The 23,078-nt window shown below is 35.8% G+C and overlaps 1 protein-coding gene and 1 pseudogene across 2 annotated transcripts in view; both read left to right on the top strand.

Annotated features, from left to right (window-relative positions):
* LOC149130131 (uncharacterized) overlaps positions 1 to 4,525 on the top strand; it is a 29,573-nt gene extending 25,048 nt beyond the window's left edge. The window contains exons 7-9 of one of the 2 annotated variants that reach the window (XM_089346518.1): positions 824 to 895; positions 2,480 to 2,551; positions 4,055 to 4,525. In XM_089346518.1, the coding sequence (XP_089202644.1) occupies positions 824 to 895; positions 2,480 to 2,551; positions 4,055 to 4,254 (344 nt within the window). In that variant the 3' untranslated portion in view covers positions 4,255 to 4,525. The remainder of the gene's footprint in view (positions 1 to 823; positions 896 to 2,479; positions 2,552 to 4,054) is intronic. The other variant, XM_089346517.1, reaches the window with a different exon arrangement.
* A 1,752-nt stretch (positions 4,526 to 6,277) lies between these two features.
* LOC149130130 (uncharacterized) lies at positions 6,278 to 9,187 on the top strand (annotated as a pseudogene).
* The last annotated feature ends 13,891 nt before the right edge of the window (positions 9,188 to 23,078 follow it).

Here is a 23,078-nt window from a genome sequence, read left to right as displayed (position 1 = left end):
TTGATAGAGGAAACATCAAATGAGTGGGAAAACTTTCACTACTGTATAAAATAGGGTCAACATAGACATCCTATTTTCTTGAAAACCAGTTCAGCTGTATCATTTCAGATATTTTCCCTGCAATAATATATGGATGGACAGTTTCCTTATAAGTTGTTAATGAGGTGATGTCTTTTAGAACACCTGATATCACTTTCTGTTCCACCTGTGTAAAACAATTCACCTTTAAAAGAACTTCATTTTTTTTTTAGTGAGTTTTCAAATATTTCACATCATATCCTGTTAAACTGTGATGTAAGTAGTTAAAATTAATGATTACCAGCAGCAACGTTTAACAAAGAGAGAAGTTGTGTATTTATCCTACTTGAAGTTGTCTGTCATGTGTCTGTTACTGGATCTTTGATGACCAACTTCCCTGGCATTACAATTAAGCAGAAGATAAGATGAATGTTGGTTAGTAAAATCTAGAGATGAGACAACAATGACATGTCATACATTGGACACAGATAGAAGAAAAGAAAGGGAGAACTAAGGGGAAACAGTTTTATCAAGTGATAATTAAATGAAATAACGGTAACATTGTTAGATTATGTATGTGGTTTTAAGAGATAGAGGAGATTTAGGACAGTCAATCAATTTTGTTGTGGACTTAAATAACTGAGTTATTACATGGGGTCACTGTAGAGAGTATAAAAAATCTTGACCAAACCCATAATGTCACCAGTTGACCATTGAAGATAGAAATGTCTGACAATAAAAGAATATAGATTATTTATAATAAAGAAATACTATTAAATGTAAAACCTGGAAATATCTATTTCAGTGTCTCCAAAGTTTGAGGACAAGGGAGTACAATCAGATTCACAGTTATTAGAGGCTACATACCAGCAAGGTGGTGAGTATAAAAGAACAGTTGCCACTTGATTTCTATAAAGTTTACTTTCCCTGGGCATATTGTGCCTGAAAGAACCGAAAACAGGTTCCATGCCTACTCTCAAATTGAAAGATTAGCTGTATAATAATTGTATTAAAGATATGGATATTACTGAAAGGTCATGAAATATCCATCTAGGTAAGCACTGATTGTAATAATGGATTAATTAAAAGACACAACAGAGTTAATTTTATCATTTAGACAGGAAACTAGTGATGTAGTTTAAGTATAAACAAGTGAGGAAATTATGATTTTTCCTGTTTATTGTTGCTATTATTGTGGTTGCTTAGGTAGATGCTTTTCATAATGTGGCAGAATTACTATGAAATATCTTCCAAGTGTGAACACCCTGTATGTTTTCACAGATAGTAAATCTGTCATTACATCCACTAAACATTGTCTTTATCCAAGCAGAAGAGTTTGGTTTGCTGATGAAACAACCCTTGTTTCTCTTTCTCTCTTCAAGATACAATGCAATGATATGACCTTTCTATGATGGTATGCCCTTCTTAACATCAACCTCTTTATAAAGAGATCAAGCCATACAACATTCAAATCCCTTTTATTTTTCTTTGTACCTTGTATCACATCCCAGATTGAAAATGCAAGTTCCACACATTCAGGGATTCCTGTCTTCTGGATACTTTCAGTCCCATAACCATTATTTTGGAGATGTAGCTGATCTCTTAGCAAGTACACCCATGTAAATCTTGCCATCTTCATTCATGGATGGAATTGTTCTGAACTGGTCGGTCAGTTTTCCTTTAGCTTCCTTTGATAAATGAACTCCTTTTACCTTGCATCATTCATCCAGTTCACCTTGGTATCACAACTTTCTAAGTAGTAAGTAATATTTATAACACAATTGAGTATAATACTTGTACACTTTCTATGATGCATTTTATTGTGGCACATATTCTAGAAAGATTGTCATATCATCAACAAAATTAAAGGTTCCTCTTTAACTTATTCAAAGAAATATGAGACATGTTGAAACAGGAAAGGATAGTAAACAGTTTAGACAGAAGCTTGCTAAGAACCCATATAAGGCTACTCAGAAACATTTTGCAGGTACTAAAAGTGGAAAGCTAAAATGCAATAAAGACGGAAAGAGATGGGTACACACAGGAGTCCGACACTGACACAAAGTGAAATCAAACATTCCCACTCATGGACAGTTTGAAATTACCAAGGAAACCTGCAATCATATATTTCAGCTTGGTGATTTCAGCAAGTATATAGCTGAGGGAAGATGACAAGAGAAAAGAGTGTCCCAAGATGTGATGGTGTACCATAGAAAGTGTGATAAATGCAACATTGTTAGATTATGTGTGATGTCTTAATAGAGAGACAAAGATTAAGAAGTTTAATCTATTTTGTTGTGGACCAAAATATTGAGCTATTACATGGGACCACTGTTGAAATATTTAAAAGGTTGACCAAAATCATAGTGGTCAGTAGTTGACCATTGATGATAAGAATGCCTCAAGAATAAAGATAAAGAAATTTACTATAAATTATAAAATTTGGAAATATTTATTCCAGGGAGTTCAGAGCTGAAGGAGAAGGATCTTCTGAGAGTGGCCAAGAGGTTAGGAAGTGATTGGTGGCAAGTGGGTGAGTATAAAGTTACACTATCTAATTGATTTCTAAAACGTTTACATTCTCCTGAGCTATTTCGTTTGTCAGGATGAATGAGAACAGGTTACATTCCTAATTTCCAGTGGAAAGGTTCACTGTAAAATAATTCCATTAAAAATATTACTGTTATTTCATGAAGTATCCACTGAGGTTGGTAATAATGGATACACAAGAAAATACAAGTAGCATTTAATACTGGAAGAAAGAAGAAAAATATGTTAAGGGTAAACAACTGAGATAATGACATTTTCTGTTCGTTTTTGTTCCAACAAAAGACCTTGAGTTAGGGTCTTCTTGAAGCCATTAGGGGTTGGGTTATTGTGTTGGAAAGTGATAATTGCTATTTATATTGCCATATTAGAATGACTTTACCACATGACACATGTGTGTAAATGCTTCAGTAAAAACAGACTTAATAAGAGTGACACAGCAAAACCATATCGTATTCCCCACATCCAAAAGGAGAGAATTACTGTAAGGAAATTTACTAGAAAATGAATATTCACAAGTGAAACCAGACCAGGGCTGGTCTCTCTCATTGCGATAGACATAAGAATAACTGAATGGGTTCGAGAGAATTGATTGAATCTGGAGTAGACTCAGAAAGGATTGAATTTGACTTAGAATTATCGAGTCTTGGTCTGTCATTAATAATCTGCAAGGTAATTGATTGCAAGGTGATTGATTGTACAGAGAGATATTACTTTGATGACCTTTTGAATACCAGGTCTGAAATCTGCTAGATTAAGACAGTTATATGGGATTTCTCTGAAGGGTCTCTGGAGTAATGTTACTCAATAGGATGTATAGTTCAGAGATCTGGGAGTCTCCCCAGGTTGAGCCACTTCTTCACATCTCAGGTACCTTGGACATGTGATCAGAATGTCGCAGGAATGAATTACAAGACAGGTTCTTCCAGACAAACAAATGGAGTAGGAGACCCAGGGGTAGACCAAGTATTAAATAGTTGGATGATATCCATAGCCTCAGTTATTGATGCTTGGGAATCCAACCAAAATATGTAATGATGGTTACATCTGACAGGACCTTATGGAAGAAGTGCCAGGGAACTCTATCCCCACAACCCTGCCAGGAATATTGAGCAGAGGAAATGGATGGATCACATGGTTTGCCTGTTGGTGCCCTATGTTGATTCTTTAGGTTCTCATACACTTTTGCCTTCACAACAACATCTGCCATTGGTTTACCATAAAGATTCTCAAGTGTAAATTTCAATTAATTTCTTTAAAAATCTCCTTTAATTTAACCACTTTGTTATTTTTGTCATCATCCCTAGAAATAGAAAACAATGTCTTATATTTTTTTTGTTTCTTCGCTATTTTTAAAAATCTCTCTCTTGAAATAGTTTCTTTGTTATAATTAAAACTGCAACAAACAAAACACATCTTTTATATTATTGTTAATATTGTTAATTGTTAATGTTGTTGCATTTATTTCTCATTTTTGTATCTTTTGCAGCTATTTATTTAGGAATTGAAACCACTGAACTGAAAACGGATGATGAGTCTATTGACACTGTAAAACAGGGCTACCTGATGCTGTACGAATGGTTCAGAAGGTGTGATCCAGAAACACGAACACACGCAACATTAAGTGCAGTTCTTGAAGAAGCTGAATGTTTCACTGCGCTTGGATATCTTTCATTAGACGCAAAGTGAACTTTTGTGTAACTAATGTTGTTTAGCCCCAGGTTAACCATGACCAAACAGGGGCTTATGATCAAATGCATTCCATCCAGGACCATCATGCCTTTTTTTCAAAGAAAACCCAGAACCACATTGTCCAATAGGGCCTTCTGTACAGTGATGTTGTGTGAATTTTGCTACTAATTCTAGCATGTATCTCAACCACATGGTGACCCCTTCACTGGTTTGACTCCTTTGTTCAAAATTCACTTTTAAAATAAAGAGAAACTTTGAAAAATGTTCATTTATTGTTGTTGTTGCTGTTGTTGTATATCTAACCCCCTCCCTAAACTCCCCCAGTGTTATATAGACAGCTTTAATATCTTCTGCTATATTAATAGTTATCTACCTTCATTTTTAGCTGAGAGTAGAATGCCTGGTATATATATATTGATGTCTTTTTCCATTTATATATCCTATAGAGTATTTCTACATAAAATATGATGTATCTAAGGATATCTCACTTTGTCCTTTTGTGGTTTAAGACAGGCCTCTCCAAAGTGGGGGTGGTTGAATAAAAATTCAAGGGGTTTTGAGTGCAATATACAATATTTTTTATTTTATATTCTTACTTTAGGATCTTCATTATTTACTAATTGCTGCAATTTTTGTCAGTAAAAATAAATCTTCACGATTATACACATGAAAATACATTAAAAAAATAAAATTCAATAATAGCTGTGCTACAAAATCCTGAGATAATAAAATAATGACACAACACTTGTTATTTCAATTCCATGTGATTGTGGAAACGCCACAATGTCTCCTTCTTTTTAAATAACTTCAGATAAAGGAAGAGTACAGTTTTGCCCTACAATATTTACCTTCATACTACTCTACTGTTATTACAAGTTATTTTAATTTGAAATTAGATTTCAAGTTCTTAAAGCAGAGACCAAGATTGAATAAGTAAAACACATGAAACTTTTATGTACATTATAAGATGTGACAGGAAACTCTACCGAGCAGAGTTTTGTGGAATGGGAAAGGACGACTCATAAGTATTATTCATCTTTTATTGGATTCTTTTGTGATAGAAGTGAACAAATCTGATTGTTTTCAAATTAAATAATCAAGATATTAAATTTAAATAAAAAAATTATTCAGATATTGATATTTACTATTAAAACAAAACAAAATTTTACTGGTGAGTGTGTTAAATTATAAGGCACTAAAGGAGAATGACTCTCCCCAGACACAACAAAATTATTTTGTATCATACTTTGTACAAAATTATTCTAAATAAATTGAAAATATATGTTTCTGATTTTTTGCTTGAATAACTGGGGGTGAAATTATATTCACACATCATATGCGATGTAAATACACAACAAAATAATAAAGCTGTTCGAAGCTGTAGGTTACTGTTTATATAGACCAGCTGGAGCAAATTTAGTTTAACATTTAATCTGTAGCAATGAACTCATTTATAAAAGTGTTAGTTTTCTATAAATTGATAAAACGTAACACTTTTAGCGACTTTATAAATCTAAAAAGGGTCACTTCAAAATTTGATGACCCCCAGCTCAGTTCCTTACTGCTTGAGATCTTCATCTTGTTCTAGTCAATGACTGTCAAAGAAATTTTCCTATTTTAAAAGCATCAAAGGAAAAATATGTTGCCCAGAGAAGGAGAAAGGTTGAATTATTTGTCAAAGTATAAAACCACAGAAAATAATGATGATATACCAAAACCAATTAAAGTTGGAATGGGCATCTTCTTTAGATTAAGGATCAGAAAATCCCTAAGCAGATGCTATATGCTGAAGTTGTTTATGGAAAGAGTCCCTGGCAGAAACAAAGACTACGATTTAAGGACTGTGTAAAGATCTCGTTGAAGGTATATGAAATATGAGAGGTTAATTGTGAAAGCGATGCTTGTCATCGCCATAAATTGAGAAAATAAATAAGGAAAAGCGGAAGCATTTTTGGAAATACACGCATTTTTCAAACTGATTTTAAGGATGCTATAAGAAAAGGGCGCACCATTGGAGTAAATGTGGAATGTTTGGTCTGCGATATCTGAGGAGGTGAATATTTATGAAGAGCTGGGCTTAGGCCCAGAATCAGTGAAATCACAAGTTACTATACTGTAACGCCAACCACAAGAGGCGCCCACTTTTGTCACGTCTGTACAAAAGACTGCAAATCCGAAGCAGGACTTAAAAGCCACATTCACCTGGCTCAGGTTTCAGGTGAAAATCGAGCGATGGCGTTATAGGAAATGAAGTTGAAGCCATACATTAACGCACACATGCACATACACACACATATACACACTCACAAACGAACATGCATATGCACACAAACACACATACATACAAACATACAATCATACGAAGGATCAAACACACACACACACACAAACACATTCTCTTTACCACTGTATTCCTCTCTCCCGTATACATTATATCTCACATCCATAGAAATATAAAGAAAGAACGTTTAAAGAAGGAGACAGAAGGAAGAGAAACGTGAAGGAAAGCTGGTGTAACGAGGGTGTGTCATTAATGAGGTGACGAATAGGGACGGAAGGACTCCCTAAGCCCGACAGAGAAACAAAACTCCAACCAGGACATTCATAACACTTTTAAAACCAGACAATTTTCAGTACCCTTCCTAAATACATACACGCATGCGCACGTGTATGTAATTATGTATGCCATTATTCAGTTTTCTTGCCAATACAGAAAGAACCGGTTTCTAATTTAGATCCAAGGTTCCTTCATCAACAACAGGGTATTTTTGTTTGTATGTGTGTATGTATGTGCAGATTTGTATGTTTTATGTATGTATTCTCATGCAAATAGTTACACATCTAGACATGATCATATATATTTAAATGATAAACTTCTGGAAAGTTTTACAGATTTTTATAGTTCCAGTCATGGGTAATGTATGTATGTATGTATGTATGTATGTATGTATGTATGTATGTATGTATGTATGTATGTATATACATATGTATGTATGTATCTTTGTATGTATGTATGTCTGCAGTAGTTCTATCTAATATATTCGGTAAGTCTTAAACGCTCTGTCTCTGCACCATTTCTCCTACAAACCTTTTACATTTCTAGAATCCTTGCATAAATGTTTCTACTTTATCTTAGTGAAAGGAGATAATTCTCAACACAATGTAGGAGTGGGAGGCTGGGATGCACGAGCATATGAGTGTGTGTGTGTGTGTGTGTGTGTGTGTGTGTGTGTGTGTGTGTGTGTGTGTGTGTGTGTGTGTGTGTGTGTGCACAGTTAATTGTTGCCATCAGTTTCAGTTCCTAGACCGGGTGGTGTGTTGTGTTCTTGAGTAAAACGCTTCATCTCATGTTCCTCTGTCATAACTCCGACACCTGACACGTGATACACCATCCTCCTGTTCAGACAACGTCGATTTGATGGAGAGAGAGCGAACCAATGTACAGCACATGCATCTATATATATATAAAAATGAGAATCTGTCTGTCTGTCTGTCTGTGTGTGTGTGTGTGTGTCTATGTGTCTATGTAAATCCCTAAAACTCAAGAACTACACAACCAATTTCATTCAAATTTTACACATGCCTTACTTAGGGTCCCGGTTGTGTTTTAGTCAAAAACATTTTTTAACCTCTTGCATAGTTCGAGCCCACAGCAACATCATATCCCCTCCACTATTTAAGTATTACGTGTCAAAAGTGAAACAAAAACATTGATGTCATTCGAACCGGAATCTCAAAAACATTGTCCCTTTACATCTCATTCTCATTACTTATCACGAAGATACAATAGAATCATCCACTTCACCTCTAACCTTCCTAGAGTACGGAGACTTAAAACGACCCACACCACTATAGTATTTGAAGAAAGAATGAGACGGTCTGCGGGTTAACCCACCCAAAGAAATAAGGAGGAAGCCGAGAGAAAAATTATTACAAATAAAACGTTGAATACTGGCTCCAAGAAAATCGAAATTGCAGAGACAGAAGTGATTGAGAATTGTTTGAAAGAAATTACAGAGGAAGTTGTATTATTTATGAGAAGAAGGAAGTATGGAACAGTGAAGGTTTATTTCAAGACGGAGGAAGGAGCAAAGAAGTACTCTACCATGCCTTTGAGAACGGGTTTATGCCAACTTTCAAAGTGCAGGGACAGGTTTACCATAGGATAGGATCGCTCGAACCTGCTGAAAATAAAGATCCTCAATTCCTTCAACTGTACTTTGTAGGTAATTTACATGAACAAGCCACCCGACGAAACTCCATTTCCAATGGCACTAAATTTCAATTGATAATGCAACTACAAGAACTTCTACACCAAACAAACAGCTACGTACACAGCTTCAAGTATGCCTTAGAAACAGAAGCTTCTTCGAATTTCAATGTTATCATAGATGCTCAGAAAAGACCATCTACAGAACATGCAGGCCGTTACAATGCACCCACACGCAATGAAATAGCCGTACTCCTTCACGGTGAACAGCACAATCCCAGAGACATTGTCCTTAGGCGACGTGACACCACCCTCCAACGAATTACAGAAACACACTGATCATACGATACACTTCAGTATCCACTTTTGTTTGTTTACGGTGAGGATGGCTACTACATCGGTATACCACAGCAACATCCACAAAATCGCAATGAATATCTCAACAAGCCAGTATCCTGCATGGACTTCTACTCATACTGATTTATGATACGAAACAACTCCTGTAATCACCTCCACCAGTCTGGAGAACTGTTTCATCAATTTGCAGTCGATATGTGCGCAAAAGTGGAATCAGAGAGATTGTGTTTCATCAGATCACATCAACAAAAATTGTGCTCTGACAACTACATCCATCTCCGAGATGCCATCAACAAGGATGCTGCTCCAACAAGCATAGGAAGACTTTGCATCTTGCCTTCCACATTCATTGGAAGTCCCTGATATATGCATGAAAGAACACAGGATGCAATGACCTTTGTCCGCCATTACGGCAGGCCTGACTTATTCATCACTTTCACATGCAATCCCAAGTGGAGGGAGATTCAGGCCGAACTCTTCTTCGGTCAAAAGCCTAAAGACAGGCATGACCTCCTCGCCCAAGTTTTCCATCTGAAATTAATTACTCTCATGGACCTCCTAAAAAAAGGGCAAATCTTCGGACCCATACAATGTGACGTACACAATCGAATGGCAAAAAAGGGGCCTTCCACATGCTCATATCCTGCTTTGGCTCTCAACGAAGATCAAATCAACTGACATCTAGTACAGCAGAGAGCCAATTTTTACTGGAAAAACAAAAGAGACCTAACTTCATTGAACCTTCTTAAAAATGAAACGTCTAAACAAAAATTAAAGACATTATTCTCACTACAAATACCATGTAGGTTGTGTGAAGTTAATACATGAAATTCCATCCCTGGGGTCATGTTCAAAAAGTAAATCATAGCAAGTTGAGACTGCAAAGATTGAAGAAAAGGAAGTCCAAATGGTGACAGAGACTGCAATTTGTCTGCAGAACGTCCTGACCACATCACAGACAGTTGAATGTGCAAAGGTTGAGGAGAAGAACTTACAGACTGATTCACAGCCATTAGAGGCTACATTCCAGGAAGTTGATTCCGAAAACCTGGAAGAGAAGGATCTCCTGAAGGTGTCACGGCAGTTAGGAAGTAATTGGTAACAAATTGGTATTTTCTTGGGAATTAAAACTACTGACCTGGATCAAGCATAACTATCCTTTGAACATTCTAGAATAAGAGATCGACCAAATGCTGTACAAATGGTTTAGAAGTTATAATCTAGAAAAACGGACACACAGATCACTAAAAGAAGCTCTTAAAGAAGACAAGTGCTTCACTGCATTTGAATATCTATCATTAGACAAAGAAGGGAGATGTGTGTAAATGTTGCTGCTCTTTAGTCCCAGGCCTAACTTTACGAAACAGTGACCCAGGATTCAATTCCTTCAGCCAGAATCATCCTGTCTTTTCCCACAACCACTTTGTCCAATACGTTCTTTAAGGCGACAAGTTGTGAATTGAAGAGGATTTAGCAATTAAATCTTGCAGATCTCTCTAGAGACTCCTTTCATAGTTTGGCTCCCTTATTTGAGATTAACCTTTGAACTAAAGAACATTGAAAGGTTCAACAAAAAAAAAAACAAATTTCCTTTACAACATTACCCCCTCAACAGCCTGAAAGTTGAAAGTAAAACAAACGAGTATAAAACAAATGTCCCCCCCAAAAAAACACGTGTGTACAACAACCACAACTAAATGTTCATACAAGTGCAAGAAAAAAGCCAAATGGAAACAACATCCGAAATGGCAGAGAGTATATATGCTGGTAAATATGATATAACGTGAGCTAAGAGGAGTTCGAGGAAACGAATTAAACATGTTCCTGGTGCTATTTCCATGCACACTTGCTAAAATTAGCAAGGACAACAGAATTGCACGCAGACAAAAGACAGACAACCTTTTCTATTAATTACTTAACCAACAACCATGGGTCCAACAGAGGCAAGCTGCACCTGACAAGAGCACAGGGAGCATGAGAAAATATCCAACGGACAAGTTGTTCGGCAAAACAGCTTAACAGGCATCGTTTATAAGGATATAACAGAATAAAAAGGCCTACTCCGACTCTCGGCAAGAGAGGCAGAGCGTTGTGAAAGACCCATCAAAACCGCGAACGTACAGGATACGATGGCAGGCTGTACAGGAGACAAGTCGCCAGACTTGGATGGCCAGCCCCACGAACTCTATTGGTCATGCGCCAGACTTGTTTGGAGGCGTCTTGGAAATGAATTAGGAAGAATGATAAGGAAAAACAAAAATAACGGTTAAGGGGAGATAAAAACTAGGGACATGAACTAAATTTTGAGTATATAATACAGAGTCTGATTTCTGAACAAACGTCCACATCACCCAAACAGTTAGGTGATTAGAAATTCAAACGGTTAATTGACTAAACATTCTCTAAGTCAAGTCTAATGATCATAAAAATTAGTATAAGAATAAATCTCTAAATTAATTGAATGATTACAATTGAATTACTTGCTAATTGTTATTAACATTGCAAATGCAGGTTCATACCACAATTTGCTTAGTCATACTTCATATTATATTATTATTATTATTGTTTATTATTATTATTATTATTATTATTATTATTATTATTATTATTATTATTATTATTACTATTATTATTATTATTATTATTATTATTATCAATCCATGCTTGGGTGCATACATATTGGAGCTTCAACAAATGGGCTTCCATGCATATAATAACACACCTATCAATAATGGCTGACAGAAAAGCACTAACTGCAATACAAAGTACAAGCAAATACAAACTAAAATAGGTGTGAAGTTCATATTAATATGTTAAATAATTATATGTTAAATGGGGGTGAGGGTATTGAAATAAGTGAATCTAATAGGGGGTGTACAATAGATGGAAGTAGTTCCATGCTGACTGAAATTAGATTCAGACTAAATTAAGTGAAACAAACCAACCGATAGTATAGGAAGGTAAAGTTAGTTGCAAATAAAGTCAAAGTAAGTCATTGTAGTTGGCCAAATGTTCAATTTAGGGAGGGGTTAGGGTTAGGGTAATGGATATTTGTGCACTCTATAGTCTAAATTTAAGTTAAGAGTTAATAAAACTGGTGGTATATGATTAAAAGGGGTGAGAAGGTAATATTGAGGGGCAGTAAAATAATATATTATATAATTTAGTTATGTGTGAGAGGTGAAATTTTAAACTCGAAGGATAATAATGCTCGATTACTTGTAATAGGCTTAGGTGTAAATGCTTATAGACTAACTTTAATTGGAAGGTAATATTTGCCATCAATTAGAATCGAATTTTACTGTTTCTATGAAGAACTAAGGTGCCATGAGTAGGGATGATGCAAGAAGGGTCCCTAATACTATTTTTTATCGAGAGAAGGTAAATTTACCTTTGTATAAGCAAGCTGTAATTTCTCCTCTCTCAAGTTAAGTAATGGGAGTAATGTTTGAGTATAATTTCACTCCCAGTTTTTGAAGATATATGTCAGTAAGCAATTTATTTTGAAATAATTATATACAAAATTTGATACCAAATAAGTTGTTCTAATACAAATAATTTTCAATTGTAATTTTGTATCAGTTTCCGAAATAAATTTGAGGCAATTTAAATATTTTTGTATTTAATTTGTTAACGCCTATCACAAAAGAATCAATTAACAAATGGATAATGCTTACGAGTCTTCCTATCTTGTTTCATTAAATTTTGCAATGTAGAGCTTTCTGCCAAATCCTATAATTTTATGGTCAAAGGAAGTCCTTCTAGGAAGATTCATGTGCATTAATTATTTACAATTTTATCTGAGTCTATGATGTAACGATTGTGAAATTAAATAGCAAATTTAAATGCAATAAAGTTCGAGAAGTGTGAAGTTAAATATTGTGTGGAAAAACAATACTTTGCTTATTCCCTGAAATTATTTCGAAAGTGAGAATCACTGTGGCTTTTCAACAATCCCATGAGATTAAAACAAATGTATCAGTATTTTGATTTGGTGGATTTTTCAGCATAGTTATTATTAAAGGTTTCCGGTTTGGATGTACAACGTCAAGTTTTATTTTATTAAAACTTTATAACTAGTAAATAACGAGGATCCTAAAGCGAGAATGTAAAATAAAAATAATTCTTAATTGCACTCAAGACCCCACGAATTATTATAAAACCATCCCCACATCTGACCGTCCCTAAACCATAATGGGACAAGGTGATGTATCGTTAGATACATTGTATATAACATAGAAATACCATTTCTATATGACAAAGAAAGATAAAAATACATCGATATATATATATATATATATATATATATATATGTAAGTATCTTGAGAGAAAAGCTGAACATTAGAAGCATCAGTTGTGGCGTGCAAGAGAGACGATTGCGCTGGTATGGACATGTGGTGAGAATGGAGGAGGATAGCTGCGTGAAAAAGTGCCACACCCTAACAGTTGAGGGAACCCGTGGAAGAGGTAGGCCCAGGAAGACCTGGGCTGAGGTGGTGAGGCAAGACCTTCGTACATTGGGCCTCACCGAGGCGATGACTACGGACCGAGACCTTTGGAAATGGGCTGTGCGTGAGAAGACCCGGCAAGCCAAGTAAGATCGTTGCCAGTGCCCCTGGACTGGTTCTTGTGCGGTTGGCACATGAGATGCACCATTTTGAGCGTGGCCGTTGCCAGTACCGCCTGACTGGCTCCTGTAGGATTTTCGAGCGAGATCGTTGCCAGTGCCCCTGGACTGGCTTGTGCGGGTGGCACATAAAAGACACCATTTCGAGCGTGGCCGTTTTCGTGCGGGTGACACGTAAAAGCACCCACTACACTCTCTGAGTGGTTGGCGTTAGGAAGGGCATCCAGCTGTAGAAACTCTGCCAAATCAGACTGGAGCCTGGTGTTGCCATCCGGTTTCACCAGTCCTCAGTCAAATCGTCCAACCCATGCTAGCATGGAAAGCGGACGTTAAACGATGATGATGATATATATATATATATATATATATATATATATATATATATATATATATAGTCGCAGGAGTGGCTGTGTGGTAAGTAGCTTGCTTACCAACCACGTGGTTCTGGGTTCATTCCCATTGCGTGGCACCTTGGGTAAGTGTCTTCTACTATAGCCTCGGTCCAACCAAAACCTTGCGAGTGGATTTGGTAGATGGAAACTGAAAGAAGCCCGTCGTATGTATGTATATATATGTGTGTCTGTGTTTGTCCCCCAGCATCACTTGACAACCGATGGTGGTGTGTTTACGTCCCCATGACGTAATGGTTCGGCAAAAGACACCGATAGAATAAGTACTGGGCTTCCAAAGAATAAGTCCTGGGGTCGATATGCTCGACTAAAGGTTGTACTCCAGCATGGCTGCAGTCAAATGACTGAAACAATTAAAAGAGAAAAGAGAAAGAGAAAGATATATATATATATATATATATATATATATATATATATATATATATATACACACACTAGACATTTTATTCTAAGTTATAAATGAAGTCAGAAAACTATGAATTGACCAGAGGATATTAAAACTGTCTAAATAACATTGGAATTGTTTAGGAAGGTGATTATATATACAACTGCAGCAGCAACAACAACAAATGGACATTTCAAAGTTTATATTTATTCTAACAAAGAATCCAAACCAGTGAAGGACTCTCTATATGGTAGCTAAATCGTCTAGAACTAGTAACCAAATCCACTGCATTTCACACGTTATACAATGTGTTTCTGAGTTCTTTATACTTTGATCGTAGGTCTCCCTTTGGTCAGCATTCACCTGGGACTAAACAACATTTACACAGAAATTTACTCTTCTTGTAATGAAAGATATTCAAGTGCAGCAAAGCACTCAGCATCTTGCAAAGCTTTCCTGAGTGTCTCAACCGTACGTTCCTCTGGCACACAACTTAGAAACCACTCACAAAGCATTTGGTAACTCTGTTTTACTGTGTCATGAGGAAAATCATTCTTGATGATATCCTGCTCAACTGTTGTAACTCCTAAATAGATAGCTGCAAAAGATACAACGATAAGAGATAACAACAACATTAACAATAATATACAAAACTGTACTGTTGGTTATAGATATAACATAGAAACTATATCAATAGAGAAATATAAAAAAATAGCTAAGAAACATGAGAAATATAAGATGTTGCTCTCTAATTCAAAGGGTGTCGACAAAAATAACAAAGATGTTGAAATGAAAAATGAAGATAAAAATGAAGGATTTGAGAAAATGTATGGTAAACAGATAGCAGGAGCAGTATTTATTTTGTTTTTCAGGAAGGCACTGAAAAACCATCTGATAACATCACAGGATCAATGCTGGTAATAATGATGTGTGATGCCTCTTCATCCTCTGGAATATCAGCATTTAGAAATATCTGGAAAGTGCGGACTGGACTGACAAATATTACCAGTAATATTAGGTACACGGGGACCAATTGAATTACAAATAGACAAGATACCAGAATGATCACAATTATACAAAAAAATATAATACTTCTTATTTCTCAAATATTATAGAAGACACCAAATTAATTGTCTTGGTTCATAACTCAAGGATTTCTTTCACTGGATCAAGGCCACAATTTAGAGAGCAAAAGACAACAGCTGTGGGAGAAGTAGTCTAACACATTAAAACTTGAAAAAATAGACACAAGATGATGGTGATGATGATGATGATGTGATGACGATGATGATGATGATGATGATGGTGATGATGATGATGGTGATGATGATGATAATGGACTGCTGTTAGTGGATTGATTTTACCCTAGTATGTGACTGGTAATTTTATATTAATTCCAGGAATATAACAAGTTTGATATGTCATAGATGATATCCTCTCTTAGTTTAGATAATACATTTCTGTTAGCAGACAGACAGGATATTGTCATGACCTCTTGAGTCAAGGATCAGAGGTTCAGATCTAGTCTCCATCACTGCTCTATGTCCCTGGTAAAGACATTTCTCTATGGTGCAGTCTACCTAGATATGTAGCATGGGGAGGCATTGCTGGGAACATTGTAGAAATGAGATGTTATTTTGTTACACATTCAGACAAGACGAAATGGGTTATTGTGATGTTCATGCCTTTCCAAAGGACATTTGTAATGTAAAGAAGAGTGAAATGATTTCAATTGAGAAACAAAATAAATTCGAGTTTGCATCTGTTGGCATAATTAATTATTAATTAGTGTTTCATTAACTTACATGTGCTGAGTTCAATCTACCCATGAACACAATCAACAATAGGGCTTGTCTGTTTAGAGATAAGACAATAGGTTGACCTGGGGTTAAAGAACTACAATAAATATAGAGAAACAGACTGGCCAAAGGGCAGATTACAACATGTCACACAAAATGCACACTTTCCTATTAAAAAAGTTGCATTTGATAAAGTGATCCTGTTCTCCCAAGTAAAACAATGATGTCACATCTGGAACTATTTTCCTCTTAAGTCTGCCAGATTAAGGAAACCATTTACCCAAAATATCAACAACAACAACTACAACAGCAACAACCTAGTAGAAATGTAAACAACGTAAACAAACATAAACATAACTCAGCTTTAAACAATATCATTTAGTTACCTGTTCCAAATGACAATATAAACTCTATTGTATTGTCTAAGTTATCTCTTTCATTAACCATGCAAAACTATGCTAACATCATTAATATCTTTGGCTAACCTTTAATTACGAAATTAGGAATGGAACTTATTCTCAGATATTCAAACAATCAAGTTTGAGTAATGACAAAATTTATAGAAATCAGTTACGTATTTTATACTCACCAGCTTGCTGCCAGTTGCTCCCTAACTTCTTTGCTGTACCATGAAGAAGCTCCTTATTCAGTTTTAGATACTCTGAAATAAATATTTCCAAATTTTACACTTCATTGTATTATTTCTCTGTCTGTTAATTGGTCTTTATTTTATTACTGTATTTTATACTGTAAGTCATTCCTATTATCAATGGTCGATTGGTGACCACTATGGTTTTGGTCAATATTTTTATACTTTCTTTCAGTGTCCCATGCAATTGCTCAATATTTAGGTCCACAACGGAATGTATTAACCTTCCTAAACCTCCCCTTTCTAATAAAAACTTTGTACATTATCAAATAGCATAGCAAATATCTCATCTAATCATCACTCGATGAACTAGTTCACTTTCATGTCACAATTCTCTAAGTAGTACGTAAAGCTTATAACAGAATCCTGTACAAATACTTGTACACTTTCTTTGGCACACTGTCGACCTCTGGGGCCCCTTTGGCTTTTACCTTCTTCACACAGCTATCTTCTTGTTTCTTGATGAAATAACCAAGCTGGAATGTGATTCCTATTTTCATTCAATGTTTCAAATCGTCCATGAGCTGGAACTGCTGACCATGCTGTGGGTCACTCTAGGGCCCCTGTATATACCTGTCCAGTTCATTTTCAGTACATTGTAGACTGCTGCACTTAGCACCTGCAAATACTTTCCTATTAACTGCATAAGTGTTCTGAAGGTGCTGTTCTCTAAACCACTTAAACTCATTCCCTGTTCCAGCATGTCTGATGTTACTTTGCATAAGTGAGAGAGATGTTGAGGAGTCGGCAATCTTTCTAATGTTTATACCACAATAAAATTCACTCAGGACTATTTATAAGGTTTCTGGATTTAGAAGGGCCATACCGCCATAGAAAATCTGGAATGTTTAAGTGAGTTGCGTGTGTTCTTCAACCAAGGAAGGTGGTCAGTAATTCTGAATAAGATGTGACTTTGATATTGACCATTCATCCAATCCATTGGAACATGTTAAACAGATATCCTCATCACATCCTTTATCTTATCTCATATATAAAATAAATCTATTGTGCTCTCATTTATTTGTGTGATACAGAATGTGAAGTATTAGCCACATCAAGTCATGCAACATAGAAATCCATTTTTTCTTCTTTTTGTCTTAAGTCCTATAGCCATTATTTTGTAGATATCGAATTGGTCCCTCAGCAAGTACACCTAAGCAAATATTGCCATCTATATTCAAGACTGAAATTGTTCTGAATTGCTCGATCGGTTCTGTATTAGCATCCATTGGTAAGTAATCTCCTTCTGCCTTGAACCAATCATCAACTGATCCACTTTTTTGCTACAACTCTAACAGGTAAAGATTATACAATGATCCCATTAACTCCGCCAAATTTAAGTCCACAACAAAACTTGAGTAACCTTCCTAAAAATAGTTTCTCTATTATGAGGACATGAAACTTGCAGCAGGAATCTATTTTAAAGAGAGAGAAAGAGAAACAGGGTGAAAGAGAAAGATAGAGATACAGAAATAGGGAGAGAGAGAGAAGGAAAAGAGAGAGACAGCTGTTATCTCAGTTGTAAATCAAAGTCTTGTTGGTAGATATATACAATATGTAGTGGATCTAATGATAGATTTACTAGCAGTAAATCATAAGACTGCTAGATTACAAAAGACATCTGGTTTAACACTAACTATAATAAATTATCAATATTCAAAATGTCAGTCAAAATGTAAATCAAACAAGAATATTGCCATTAACTTAGACGCTTACCCCTAAACTTTCCTAAACCTACTCTCTCTATATATATTAAGACATCCTCCATAATCTAACAATGTTGCAATTTCTCATTTAATTATCACTTGATAACACTGTTTGCTGTTCTTTTGTTCATTTAGACTTTCGTTTCTTATTTAAAATGTTCAGTTTAAATTTGTCAGTTTGAATAAAAGAATGTACAATGTCACATTAAAAAAAAAAGTATTTAAGTGAACAAATTTCAACGAGATGTGGCTAGGAGAATATAAATTACCCAAAGGAATTTCCCTCAGCTTCCACCACGCTTTTAAGGTGCCTCTGCAACCTGACACAAGCATTCCTCTCTATGGTGCCTGGAAAATCTTTGAACACCTCCTTAGTCTCGCCCACAGGCCCAATTTTCGTGTTGCCGTTACAGCGGATGGTGTCTTTCTCCCCGGGTGGCCCATACTTAATAATCCATGGGATTACAATCAGGGAAATTAGAAAGCTAGAAATTGAGTCAACTGAAGTTATAAAAATTCTCCGACAAATACTTTTGACTCTTTCTGGGGGTATGGAAAGGATCTAAATCCTGATGCTACTTTTAAGTCCTTTCAGACAGAACCAACTGTGTTCAGAAAGTGCTTGACCACCGTCTCATGGATCATTGCATGGTCATCTCAATTGAACCCAAAGCTGTGTTCAAAGCTGTGTTCAAAGATGTGGGGTGACATCATGCCTCCTTCACTGGGGACGCAACTGAAGACCTACTGGCCAGGGCTTTGTAGTCCCCTTTGCAGCTGCCCATGTTATGGTTTACAGCTTTTAAAATGTTTACAAATTGTTGAACAGCAGCCATGGTGTTGTCATTTTGATATGTGGTATTTGTACATCATAATCCAGGTAATTCTTTTCTAATCCCTAGTTCGATTGCAGTCGTCCATGTCAGCTAACATTTTCTCAATTACATCTTTCATCTTTATAAAGTCCATTGTCATTGATTGTCGTTCAACAATACATCCCGGTGTCTCTGAATATAGAAGACATAAACAGTTGTCAAATTTAGGCTGAACACACTGCATCTGTATTACACGTGTGACATAATATTGTCCTCCTACTTCTTGAAATTATTGACCAAATTTCTTTTCATCTTTTCCTTAATTCTAACATCAACCAATTTGATCATCAGTGATCAACCACAAACACATGACACAATAATTCAGGTAAGATAAACATACGCATTCTCTCATTCTTAAAGCGTACAGTTGTTACTTTTTAATTTTAACTGTCCACATCACCAGAGTATCATCTGATTCAGCAAAGTTTTGAAGACATTTTAATGTCATTCACACCTCTTTGGACACATGAAATGGAACAGAAAATGATAACAAGTGTCCAAAAATATTGTACATTTATACAAACCCTCATTAACTACATATCATTAGTCATTCACACATTAATGCAGTGAAAATATCTGAAATAGTAATTTATCCATATTCCCAACCATGTTAACATCGGTAATTATTTTATGAAATTTCAATAATATTCATACTATCATCAACATTTGACATCTGTTATCCATTCTGGCAAGGGTTGGATGGTCAGTAACTGGTAGGACCAGGAACTGGCAAGGCCAGGGGCTGCACCAGATTCTATAATCTCTTTTCTGTTGGTTTCTTCAGCTGGAGTCCCTTCCTTACACCAACCACTTCACACAATATGCTGCATGCTTTTTACGTGTCACCAGCACTAGTGTTTTTCACCAGCACCTGTTCAGCACCTGTTCCGATACTTTGTACTTGGTACTTTAATTTTAGGTTCTACATTCAGATACGGTGGGGAGATCTTCTCAAGTACAGCAATGTGCTCCATATTTCAACTCTGTCATTTATTTCGTAACTCTCAGAGTTTTGAGGTCGGCCTCCACTACTTTGTCCAATGTCTTCCTGGGTCTCCCTCTTCCACATCATCATCATCTCTCTCTCTCTCTCTCTCTCTCTCTCTCTCTCTCTCTCTCTCTCTCTCTCAAACATTGAAACTGATAATCTTTAATTTTTACTCCCCGTATCACACTTAAGCATAATGTCGTTTGATTCAGGAAATATTTGTTATTCATCTTCCTTAATGAATCAGATTTCTTTCCAGGTGAGTGACACGCACAGGTCGAATAGCTAAATAATAATAGGTGTCTAAAAACACTGTACACTTGTATCAAGTATCATTAACTACATGCAACTATTGAGCAACATGTTACTCTAAAATGAATATATCTTAAATGGTATTTAAAAAGTGATTCTCAAGAATATATAAGCAAGTCGGAGATAGAGATCAAAATGGAAGCGACAAAGACCGTATTTGCCCAGTCACTTTGGCGTATTTAATGCTTATAATTCTTTTGCTTGTGCCAAGCTATGTATCAATGCCTCCACTCCCCTACCAGACAGCAAGCTAGTACATCATCATCCTAATCCTTTTATAGATTTGTCTTTTACCTTTGATATGGCTTCTCTTGCTATATTTAAATTTACTTACTTCTGCTTACATTCGACAAACGACAGACTGCATGAAGTATTTGCTTTAACTTTCATTCTTTACCAAGTAATTAATTAATCCAGTCTATGCAGAACTATTTGCATATCCTTTGGGTCACTTGTTAGTATTGTGGTATCATCCACGAATGACTTCTTCGGTGATTTCCCTTGAGCCATTCCTTCTGATCAATCTGCTCATCTAAGTAAAACCTCCATCGTAAGCAAAAACCAAATGATTGATATAATACAAACTACAGAAATTCCGATTCCAAGATGATACTGGTCTGTTTTTGTTTCATTTTCTTTCTTGAAGCATATTTTGAAACTGTTATAGCAGCTCCTCATCAGATCTTTAATCTCGTCTAAGATATAAAAGAATTCCACTGTGTCCATTAAAAATTTGTGTGATACAAACCTGTAAGCTTTAGCAAGATCAATCTATAAAGAATTCAAGTCCCTTTTATTCTTCTTTCTGTCTTGTATCACGTTCCAGATTGAAAATGCTCACACGCCCAGGAATGTCAGGGATAGCAGTCGTCTGAATTCTCTCAGTCCCGTAGCCATTATTTTGTAGATATCTTAGCAAGTATATGCATGCAAATCTTACCATCTATATTCAAGATTGAAACTGGTCTGAACTGGCCAATTTAGTCTGCTTCAGCTTAATGTAAGTAAACACCTGACTTGCATCAACCAGTTCATCTTTCAGCCACAACTCTCAGGGTAGTAGCTAATACTTCTAATATGATTGAGTACAACGCATGTACACTCTATATGGTACACCATCACATCCTGGAGCAATCTTTGCTTTTGCCTTCTTCACTCAGCTTTAAACTTGTTTATTGCTGACATCATGAGACTGATTTGAATCATGGTTTCGATGACATTTCAAATTGTCCAGGAGTGGGAATGGTTGATTTTGCTTTGAGTCAATGTAGGGCACCTGTATATGCACATCTAGTTCATCTTCAGTCCATTTTAACCTTCCCTTCTTGGCATATGAAAAACAGCTTCCAAGTAACGCCATAAACGTTCTTAAGGAGCGATACTCTAACCATTTACTCTCCTATATTGCAATATGTTCGATCTATCTTTGCATAATTCAGAGGGGTATGTTTAATTTTGTTGCGAAAGATAATTTTGCTAGTGCTTGTGTCACAATTCAATGCACCCAGGATCCATTATAAAGTAGTTGGTGTTAAGAAGGGCATACCATCAGAGAAAAACTGGAATGTGTGAGATGTGTTCCTCAACCAATCCAGGAGGGCAATAATAAGAACTGACTTGGACAGGGACCACCCATCCAATCCATGGGAGCACGGAAATTAAAGGATAAATGATGAGGGTGATATCATTTCTTATATTGCTTTTTGCAGCCATTATCTATCAGGAAGAGAGAGAGGGAGAGAGAGGGAGAGAGAGAGAGAGAGAAAAAAACAAAGTTTTGTGTGAGCAGCAAACCAAAGTCTTCAGCTTGGATAAAGACAATGTTTAGTGGACGTAATGTTAGATTTACTATCAACGAAAAAAGACACTTTTCGCACTTGCAACATTCCATTGTAAGTGCGCCAGTTTATGAGACACATCTACCTAAACAACAACAATGATGACATCCTATAATTAAACTTAGTAAAAATGTAAAACAAACAAAACTGTTTTCATTACGCATTTTCTTTGACCCTTGAGCAATTATATATTTTAGTTCTCTTTTCCAGAAGCCAACATTAGCTGTATTGTGTGGTCCACCCTTGGTAGACATTTTATTCAGTTTTAGTAATATCTTTAATAGAATTATTCTATAGCTAATCTTTCAATTGGTAATTTTAGGAATAGAACCTATTTTCAGTCTTTCCGGCAAACAAAATATGCTCAGATGAAGTAAATCATATAAAAATCAATTTGGTACAGTTATTTTATACTCACCAACATGTTGCTGCTTAACTGACAATTTCTTTTCTATACTATGGAGGTGTTTCTCCTCCAGCCTTAACCTCTCTGAAATACATATATCAAAGTTTTACAATTTATAGAATTTTTTAAAATCTTTCTTAATAGTGTATATTTTACTTTTGTGAGACATTCCTATCACAAGCACTCAACTAGTGGTTTTGGTAAATATCTTTATACTTTCTACAGTGATACCATATAATAGCTCAATATTTAGCTCCAC

The sequence above is a fragment of the Octopus bimaculoides genome, chromosome 30 (assembly GCF_046866305.1).
Source record: "Octopus bimaculoides isolate indiv1 chromosome 30, ASM4686630v1, whole genome shotgun sequence".
Lineage (NCBI taxonomy): Eukaryota > Metazoa > Mollusca > Cephalopoda > Octopoda > Octopodidae > Octopus > Octopus bimaculoides.
The sequence above is the reverse complement of the archived record's forward strand: the minus strand, read 5'-3'. Positions and strand labels throughout refer to the sequence as shown.